Here is a 10,771-nt window from a genome sequence, read left to right on the forward strand (position 1 = left end):
CAGAATGACGGACGCTCATCGAGTAAGATCAGAGTGACCGACTCTCACCGAGTGAGATCAGAGTGACCGACTGTCACCAAGTGAGATCAGACTGACCGACTCTCACCGAGTGAGATCAGAGTGACCGACTGTCACCGAGTGAGATCAGAATGACGGACGCTCATCGAGTAAGATCAGAGTGACCGACTCTCACCGAGTGAGATCCAACTGACAGACTCTCACCGAGTGAGATGAGTGACCGACTCTCACCGAGTGAGATCAGAGTGACCGACTCTCACCGAGGGAGATCAGAGTGATCGACTCCTACCAAGTGATATCAGAGTGACCGACACTCACCGAGGGAGATCAGAGTGACCGACTGTCACCGAGTGAGATCAGAATGACGGACGCTCATCGAGTAAGATCAGAGTGACCGACTCTCACCGAGTGAGATCAGAGTGACCGACTGTAACCAAGTGAGATCAGAGTGACCGGCTCTCACCGAGGGAGATCAGACTGACCGACTCTCACCGAGTGAGATCAGAGTGACCGACTCTCACCGCGTGAGATCAGTGACCGACTATCACCGAGTGAAAACGGAGTGACCGACTCTCACAGAGCGAGACCAGAGTGACCGACTCTCACCGAGTGAGATCCAACTGACCGACTCTCACCGAGTGAGATCAGAGTGACCGACTCTCACCGAGTGAGATCCAACTGACCGACTCTCACCGAGTGAGGTCAGAGTGACCGACTCTCCGAGTGAGATCAGACTGACTGACTGTCGTCGAGTGAGATCCAACTGACCGACTATCACCGAGGGAGATCAGAGTGACCGAATGTCACTGGGTGAGATCAGAGTGACCGACTCTCACCGAGTGAGATCAGAGTGACCGACTCTCACCGAGGGAGATCAGAGTGACCGACTCTCACCGAGTGAGATCAGAGTGACCGACTCTCACCGAGTGAGATCAGAGTGACCGACTCTCACCGAGTGAGGTCAGAGTGACCGACTCTCACCGAGTGAGATCAGAGTGACCGACTGTCACTGAGTGAGATCAGAGTGACCTACTGTCACTGAGTGAGATCAGAGTGACCGACTCTCACTGAGGGAGATCAGAGTGACCGGCTCTCACCTAGTGAGGTCAGAGTGACCGACTCTCACCGAGTGAGGTCAGAGTGACCGACTCTCGCCGAGTGAGATCAGAGTGACCGACTCTCACTGAGTGAGATCAGAGTGACCGACTGTGACCGAGTGAGATCAGACTGACCGACTCTCACCGAGTGAGATCAGAGTGAGATCAGAGTGACAAACTCTCACCGAGTGAGATCAGACTGACTGACTGTCGCCGAGTGAGATCCAACTGACCGACTCTCACCGAGTGAGATCAGAGTGACCGACTCTCACCGAGTGTGATCAGAGTGACCGACTGTCACTGGGTGAGATCAGAGTGACCGGCTCTCCCCGAGTGAGATCAGAGTGACCGACTCTCACCGAGTGAGGTCAGAGTGACCGACTCTCACCGAGTGAGGTCAGAGTGACCGACTCTCACCGAGTGAGATCAGAGTGACCGACTCTCACCGAGTGAGGTCAGAGTGACCGACTCTCACCGAGTGAAGTCAGAGTGACTGACTCTCACCGTGTGAGATCAGAGTGACCAACTCTCACCGAGTGATATCAGAGTGACCGTCTCTCACCGAGGGAGATCAGAGTGACCGACTCTCACCGAGTGAGATCAGAGTGACCGACTTTCACCGAGTGAGATCAGACTGACCGACTCTCACCGAGGGAGATCAGAGTGACCGACTCTCACCGAGGGAGATCAGAGTGACCGACTCTCACCGAGGGAGATCAGAGTGACCGACGCCCACCGAGTGATATCAGAGTGACCGGCTCTCACCGAGTGAGATCAGAGTGACCGACTCTCACCGAGTGATATCAGAGTGACCGGCTCTCACCGAGGGTGATCAGAGTGCCCGACTCTCACCGAGTGAGATCAGTGACCGACTTTCACCGAGTGAGAACGGAGTGACCGACTCTCACCGAGGGAGATCAGAGTGACCGACTCTCAAAGAGGGAGATCAGAGTGACCGACTCTCACCGAGGGAGATCAGAGTGACCGACTCTCACCGAGGGAGATCAGAGTGACCGACTCTCACCGAGGGAGATCAGAGTGACCGACGCCCACCGAGTGATATCAGAGTGACCGACTCTCACCGAGTGAGATCAGAGTGACCGACTCTCACCGAGTGAGATCAGAGTGACCGACTGTCACCGAGTGAGATCAGAGTGACTGACTCTCACCGAGTGAGATCAGAGTGACCGACTGTCACCGAGTGAGATCAGAGTGACCGACTCTCACCGAGTGAGATCAGAGTGACCGACTCTCATCGAGTGAGATCAGAGTGACCGACTCTCACCGAGGGAGATCCAACTGACTGACTGTCACTGAGTGAGATCAGAGTGACCTACTGTCACTGAGTGAGATCAGAGTGACCGACTCCTACCGAGGGAGATTGGAGTGACCGACTCTCACCGAGTGAGGTCAGACTGACCGACTCTCACCGAGTGAGATCAGAGTGACCGACTCTCACCGAGTGAGGTCAGAGTGACCGACTCTCACCGAGTGAGGTCAGAGTGACCGACTCTCACCGAGGGAGATCAGAGTGACCGACTCTCACCGAGTGAGATCAGAGTGACCGACTATCACCGAGTGAGATCAGACTGACCGACTCTCACCGAGGGAGATCAGAGTGACCGACTCTCACCGAGTGAGATCAGAGTGACCGACTGTCACCGAGGGAGATCAGAGCGACCGACTCTCACCGAGGGAGATCAGAGTGACCGACTCTCACCGAGGGAGATCAGAGTGACCGACGCCCACCAAGTGATATCAGAGTGACCGACTCTCACCGAGTGAGATCAGAGTGACCGACTCTCACCGAGTGAGATCAGAGTGACCGACTGTCACTGAGTGAGATCAGAGTGACCGACTCCTACCGAGGGAGATCAGAGTGACTGACTCTCACCGAGTGAGATCAGAGTGACCGACTCTCACCGAGTGAGATCAGAGTGACCGACTCTCACCGAGTGTGATCAGAGTGACCTACTCTCACCGAGTGTGATCAGAGTGACCGGCTCTCACCGAGTGATATCAGAGTGACCGACTCTCACCGAGTCAGGTCAGAGTGACCGACTCTCACCGAGGGAGATCGGAGTGACCAACTCTCACCGAGTGAGATCAGAGCGCCCGACTCTCACTGAGTGAGATCAGAGTGACCGACTCTCACTGAGTGAGATCAGAGTGACCGACTGTCACTGAGTGAGATCAGAGTGACCGAATCCCACCGACTGAGATCAGAGTGACCGACTCTCACCGAGTGAGATCAGAGTGACCGACTCCCACCGAGTTACAAAGTGAAATGATGAGGGAAGGGCTGTAGATGTCATAGAATTATCATAGAATTTACAGTGCAGAAGGAGGCCATTCGGCCCATCAAGTCTGCACCGGCTCATGGAAAGAGCACCCTACCCAAGGTCAACACCTCCACCCTATCCCCATAACCCAGTAACCCCACCCAACACTAAGGGCAATTTTGGACACTAAGGGCCAATCCACCTAACCTGCACATCTTTGGACTGTGGGAGGAAACCGGAGCACCCGGAGGAAACCCACGCACACATGGGGAGGATGTGCAGACTCCGCACGGACAGTGACCCAAGCTGGAATCGAACCTGGGACCCTGGAGCTATGAAGCAATTGTGCAATCCAGAATGCTACCGTGCTGCCCCATATCATATGCATGGACCATGTCATATGCATGCACTTCAGTAAGGCGTTTGATAAAGTTTCCCATGGCAAGTTGATGGAAAAGTGAAGTCGCATGGGGTTCAGGGTGTACTAGCTAGATGGATAAAGAACTGGCTGGGCAACAGGAGACAGAGAGTAGTGGTGGAAGGGAGTGTCTCAAAATAGAGAAAGGTAACTACTGGTATTTCACAGGGATCAGTGCTCGGACCACTGTTGTTTGTGATATACATAAATGATCTGGAGGAAGGTATAGGTGGTCTGATTAGCAAGTTTGCAGATGATACTAAGATTGGTGGAGTTGCATATAGCGCGGAGGACTGTCAGAGAATACAGCAAAATATAGATAGGTTGGAGAGTTGGGCAGAGAAATGGCAGATGGAGTTCAATCCAGGCAAATGCGAGGTGATGCATTTTGGAAGATCTAATTCAAGAGCGGACTATACGGTCAATGGAAGAGTCCTGGGGAAAATTGATGTGCAGAGAGATAAGAACATAAGAACTAGGAGCAGGAGTAGGCCATCTGGCCTCTCGAGCCTTCTCCGCCATTCAATGAGATCATGGCTGATCTTTTGTGGACTCAGTTCCACTTTCCGGCCTGAACACCATAACCCTTAATCCCTTTTTTCTTTAAAAAAACTATCTATCTTTACCTTAAAAAGATTTAATGAAGGAGCCTCAACTGCTTCACTGGGCAAGGAATTCCATAGATTCACAACCCTTTGGGTGAAGAAGTTCCTCCTAAACTCAGTCCTAAATCTACTTCCCCTTATTTTGAGGCTATGTCCCCTAGTTCTGCTGTCACCCGCCAGTGGAAACAACCTGCCCGCATCTATCCTATCTATTCCCTTCATAATTTTAAATATTTCTATAAGATCCCCCCCTCATCCTTCTAAATTTCAACGAGTACAGTCCCAGTCTACTCAACCTCTCCTCGTAATCCAACCCCTTCAGCTCTGGGATTAACCTCGTGAATCTCCTCTGCACACCCTCCAGTGCCAGTACGTCCTTTCTCAAGTAAGGAGACCAAAACTGAACACAATACTCCAGGTGTGGCCTCACTAACACCTTATACAATTGCAGCATAACCTCCCTAGTCTTAAACTCCATCCCTCTAGCAATGAGGGACAAAATTCCATTTGCCTTCTTAATCACCTGTTGCACCTGTAAACCAACTTTCTGTGACTCATGCACTAGCACACCCAGGTCTCTCTGCACAGCAGCATGCTTTAACATTTTATTGTTTAAATAATAATCCCGTTTGCTGTTATTCCTACCAAAATGGATAACCTCACATTTGTCAACATTGTATTCCATTTGCCAGACCCTAGCCCATTCACTTAACCTATCCAAATCCCTCTGCAGACTTTCAGTATCCTCTGCACTTTTCGCTTTACCACTCATCTTTGTGTCATCTGCAAACTTGGACACATTGCCCTTGGTCCCCAACTCTAAATCATCTATGTAGATTGTGAACAATTGTGGGCCCAACACGGATCCCTGAGGGACACCACTAGTTACTGATCGCCAACCAGAGAAGCACCCATTAATCCCCACTCTTTGCTTTCTATTAATTAACCAATCCTCTATCCATGCTACTACTTTACCCTTAATGCCATGCATCTTTATCATATGCAGCAGCCTTTTGTGTGGCACCTTGTCAAAAGCTTTCTGGAAATCTAGATATACCACATCCATTGGAGATCTGGGAGTTCAGGTCCATTGTACCCTGAAGTGGCAACGCAGGTTGATAGAGTGGTCAAGAAGGCATTCTTTAGATGGATGCTTTAGAGAGGGTGCAGAGGAGGTTCACCAGGACGTTGCCTGGTATGGAGGGTGCTAGCTATGAAGAAAGGTTGAGTAGATTAGGATTGTTTTCGTTGGAAAGACGGAGGTTGAGGGGAGACCTGATTGAGGTCAACAAAATTATGAGAGGTATGGACAGGGTGGATAGCAACAAGCATTTTCCAAGAGTGGGGGTGTCAATTACAAGGGGTCACGATTTCAAGGTGAGAGGGGGAAAGTTTAAGGGAGATGTGCATGGAAAGTTTTTTACGCAGAGGGTGGTGGGTGCCTGGAACGCTGTGCCAGCGGAGGTTGTAGAGGCGGACACGATGGCATCGTTTAGGAGGCATCTAGACAGATATATGAATGGACGGGAACAGAGGGAAGTAGATCCTTGGAAAATAGGCGACAGGTTTAGATAAAGGATCTGGGTCGGCGTAGGCTGGGAGGTCCGAAGCCTGTTCCTGTGCTGTAATTTTCTTTGTTCTTTGTTCTTTGAGTGAGATCAGAGTGACCGACTCTCACTTCAAGTCGAACAAATTGGATGGAAAAATACATGAGTTTGTTGTACTCACATTTTGCGTAACGTATTGATCCGAATATTTCCATCCAGATTGGTTACCTTCATAGTAACTGCCTCCAGCCTGTGGTTGTTAATCTTCAGATAGGAACATTCGGAGGCAACAGCGATGAGACGCCACGTACCTGTAAACTAATATTAAATGTCCTGTCAAGCACACACTCGGCAGGCACAGCGTGGGTTCAAAATGGAGCAAAGCTCTCTCTTCACCATCCCAGTTACGTGAAAACCTTTATCTTCCGGTTTGTGACCTTTCTGCCAGAAATAGTTTCTCTTTATTTAATTCATCCAAACCCTGTCATAATTTTTTACACCTTTATTGAATCTTTGCTTTACAATCTTACACAGACAACATCTTACACATCTCGTTCATCAAAGATTTCTATACTTACACCCCTTTTATTCCTTCATTTTATATTCCTCTCCTCATTCTTACGATCTGAATACCTGACACCTCTGTTAAATTCCACAATCGATCCCTCTGCCCATTTTACTAGTCTGTCCACGCTCTTGTGAAATGTGGGGAGGTAGTGGCCTAGTGGTATTGTTACAGAACTAGTAATCTAAATACCCACGGTAATGTTCTGGGGACATAGAACATACAGTGCAGAAGGAGGCCATTCAGCCATCGAGTCTGCACCGACCCACATTAAGCCCTCACTTCCACCCTATCCCCCGTAACCCAATAACCCCTCCTAACCTTTTTGGTCACTAAGGGCAATTTATCATGGCCAATCCACCTAACCCGCACGTCTTTGGAGTGTGGGAGGAAACCGGAGCACCCGGAGGAAACCCACGCAGACACGGGGAGAACGTGCAGACTCCGCACAGACAGAGACCCAAGCCGGAATCGAACCTGGACCCTGGAGCTGTGAAGCATTTGTGCTATCCACAATGCTACCATGCTGCCCAGTACATAGAACATACAATGCAGAAGGAAGCCATTCAGCCCATCGAGTCTGCACTCACTTCCACCCTATCCTCGTAACCTAATAACCCCTCTTAAACTTTTTTGGACACTAAGGGCAATTTAGCACGGCCAATCCAGCTAACCTGCACGTCTTTGGACTGTGGGAGGAAACCAGAGCACAGTGCAACCCACGCAGACATGGGGAGAACGTGCAGACTCCGCACAGACAGTGACCCAGCGGGGAATCGAACCTGGGGCCGTGGAGCTGTGAAGCCACAGTGCTAACCACTGTGCTACTGTGCTGTCCCGTCTCAGGGAGTTGCGCAGCACTCAGGGAATGCTGCACTGTTATGGGTCTTTCAGAAATGAGATTTTAAAGTGAGGCCCTGGCTGCCCTCTCAGGTGAAGGTTAGAGATTCTATGGCACTGTATGGAAAGAGGTTGTCCCCAGTGTCCTGGCCAATATTTATCCCTTAATTAACATCACAAAAAAACAGATTATCTGGTCAATTTCACACTGTTGTTTGTAGGATCTAGCCGTGTGAAACTCGGTTGCTTTCCTACATTACAACAGTGACTTAACTTCACTGGCCGGAAAGAGCTGTGAGACATCCTGAGGTCATGGAAGTTGCAACAGTCTTTTTAAGTTGTTACCTGCTGAAGGTTAAAGTTGTTCTGTGCCTGGATTCTATCAATGGGGCCCTCCAGCCTTCGGTTTGGATTCCGACGCCCCGCGCCTCGGGAACATGAGGTAAAAGTCAGACAAAATGCACAAAGATACACAAAATGGATAGAGCCCATGGTTTGGAGACAGAGAGGGTGTCTGTCCAGAGAGGCCTTCGGAGTTTCCAGTAAATGGAGCAATATTTACGAATGACAAAGTTCAAATCTGGTTTATCATTAAAGAAACTGTAGCCTGTCTGATAGGCCTGAATCCTGGCCAAGTCTCCTCGCCCAGAGAATATCCCTCAGCTCCCCATACCCCTCAAACCACCATACCCCAAAACCCACCATATCCCTCAACCCACCATACCCCTCAACCCACCATACCCCTCAACCCACCATACCCCTTAACCCACCATACCCCTCAAACCACCATACCCCTCAACCCACCATATCCCTCAACCCACCATACCCCTCAACCCACCATACCCCTCAACCCACCATAACCCTCAACCCACCATACCCTCAACCCACCATACCCCTCAACCCACCATAACCCTCAACCCACCATACCCTTAACCAACCATACCCCTCACCCACCATATCCCTCAACCCACCATATCCCTCAACCCACCATACCCCTCAACCCACCATACCCTCAACCCACCATATCCCTCAACCCACCATATCCCTCAACCCACCATACCCCTCAACCCACCATACCCCTTAACCCACCATACCCCTCAACCCACCACATCCCTCAACCCACCATACCCCTTAACCCACCATACCCCTCAACCCACCATATCCCTCAACCCACCATACCCCTTAACCCACCATACCCCTCAACCCACCATACCCTTAACCCACCATATCCCTCAACCCACCATACCCCTTAACCCACCATACCCCTCAACCCACCATACCCCTTAACCACCATATCCCTCAACCCACCATATCCCTCAACCCACCATATCCCTCAACCCACCATACCCCTTAACCCACCATACCCCTCAAACCGCCAGACCCCTCAACCCACCATATCCCTCAACCCACCATATCCCTCAAACCACCAGACCCCTCAAACCACCATACCCCTCAACCCACCATACCCCTTAACCCACCATATCCCTCAACCCACCATACCCCTAAACCCACCATACCCCTCAACCCACCATACACCTCAACCCACCATATCCCTCAACCCACCATACCCCTTAACCCACCATACCCCTTAACCCACCATACCCCTTAACCCACCATACCCCTTAACCCACCATATCCCTCACCACCATATCCCTCAACCCACCATATACCTCAACCCACCATACCCCTTAACCCACCATACCCCTCAAACCGCCAGACCCCTCAACCCACCATATCCCTCAACCCACCATATCCCTCAAACCACCAGACCCCTCAAACCACCAGACCCCTCAACCCACCATATCCCTCAGCCCACCATATCCCTCAACCCACCATACCCCTCAACCCACCATACCCCACAACCCACCATACCCCTCAACCCACCATATCCCTCAACCCACCATATCCCTCAACCCACCATACCTCTCAACCCACCATACCCCTCAACCCACCATACCCCTAAACCCACCAGACCCTCAACCCACCAGACCCCTTAACCCACCATACCCCTCAACCCACCAGACTCCTTAACCCACCATATCCCACAACCCACCATATCCCACAACCCACCATACCCCTCAACCCACCATACCCCTCAACCCACCATACCCCTCAACCCACCATATCCCTCAAACCGCCAGACCCCTCAACCCACCATACCTTAACCCACCATATCCCTCAACCCACCATACCCCTCAACCCACCATACCCCTTAACCCACCATACCCCTTAACCCACCATATCCCTCAACCCACCATACCCCTCAACCCACCATACCCCTTAACCCACCATACCCCTTAACCCACCATATCCCTCACCCACCATACCCCTCAACCCACAATACCCCTTAACCCACCAGACCCCTCAACCCACCATTCCCCTCAACCCACCATACCCCTCAACCCACCATATCCCTCAAACCACCATACCCCTCAACCCACCATACCCCTTAACCCACCATATCCCTCAACCCACCATACCCCTCAACCCACCATACCCCTTAACCCACCATACCCCTTAACCCACCATACCCCTTAACCCACCAGACCACTCAACCCACCATACCCCTCAACCCACCATACCCCTCAACCCACCATATCCCTCAAACCACCATACCCCTCAACCCACCATACCCCTTAACCCACCATATCCCTCAAACCACCATACCCCTCAACCCACCATACCCCTCAACCCACCATATCCCTCAACCCACCATATCCCTCAACCCACCATACCCCTCAACCCACCATACCCCTCAACCCACCATACCCCTTAACCCACCATACCCCTTAACCCACCATACCCCTTAACCCACCAGACCCCTCAAACCACCAGACCCCTTAACCCACCATACCCCTCAACCCACCATATCCCTCAAACCGCCAGACCCCTCAACCCACCATACCCCTGAACCCACCATATCCCTCAACCCACCATACCCCTCAACCCACCATACCCCTTAACCCACCATACCCCTTAACCCACCATACCCCTGAACCCACCAGACCCCTCAACCCACCATACCCCTCAACCCACCATACCCCTCAACCCACCATATCCCTCAAACCACCATACCCCTCAACCCACCATACCCCTTAACCCACCATATCCCTCAACCCACCATACCCCTCAACCCACCATACCCCTTAACCCACCATACCCCTTAACCCACCATATCCCTCAAACCACCATATTCCTCAACCCACCATACCCCTTAACCCACCATACCCCTCAACCCACCATACCGCTCAAACCGCCAGACCCCTCAACCCACCATATCCCTCAACCCACCATATCCCTCAAACCACCATACCCCTCAAACCACCAGACCCCTCAAACCACCAGACCGCTTAACCCACCATACCCCACAAGCCACCATACCCCTCAACCCACCATACC

At 51.5% G+C, this 10,771-nt stretch overlaps 1 protein-coding gene across 3 annotated transcripts in view; it reads right to left on the minus strand.

The window, feature by feature from the left end:
• c8g (complement component 8, gamma polypeptide) overlaps positions 1-7,932 on the minus strand; it is a 58,831-nt gene extending 50,899 nt beyond the window's left edge. For all 3 annotated transcript variants that reach the window (XM_038782435.1, XM_038782436.1, XM_038782437.1), the window contains exons 1-2: positions 7,718-7,932; positions 6,149-6,285 (exon numbers count right to left, since the gene is read on the minus strand). In XM_038782435.1, coding sequence (XP_038638363.1) covers positions 6,149-6,285; positions 7,718-7,864 — 284 coding nt within the window. In that variant the 5' untranslated portion in view covers positions 7,865-7,932. The remainder of the gene's footprint in view (positions 1-6,148; positions 6,286-7,717) is intronic.
• Positions 7,933-10,771: the final 2,839 nt, after the last annotated feature.

The sequence above is a fragment of the Scyliorhinus canicula genome, chromosome 21, assembly GCF_902713615.1.
Source record: "Scyliorhinus canicula chromosome 21, sScyCan1.1, whole genome shotgun sequence".
In the NCBI taxonomy this organism is placed as follows: domain Eukaryota; kingdom Metazoa; phylum Chordata; class Chondrichthyes; order Carcharhiniformes; family Scyliorhinidae; genus Scyliorhinus; species Scyliorhinus canicula.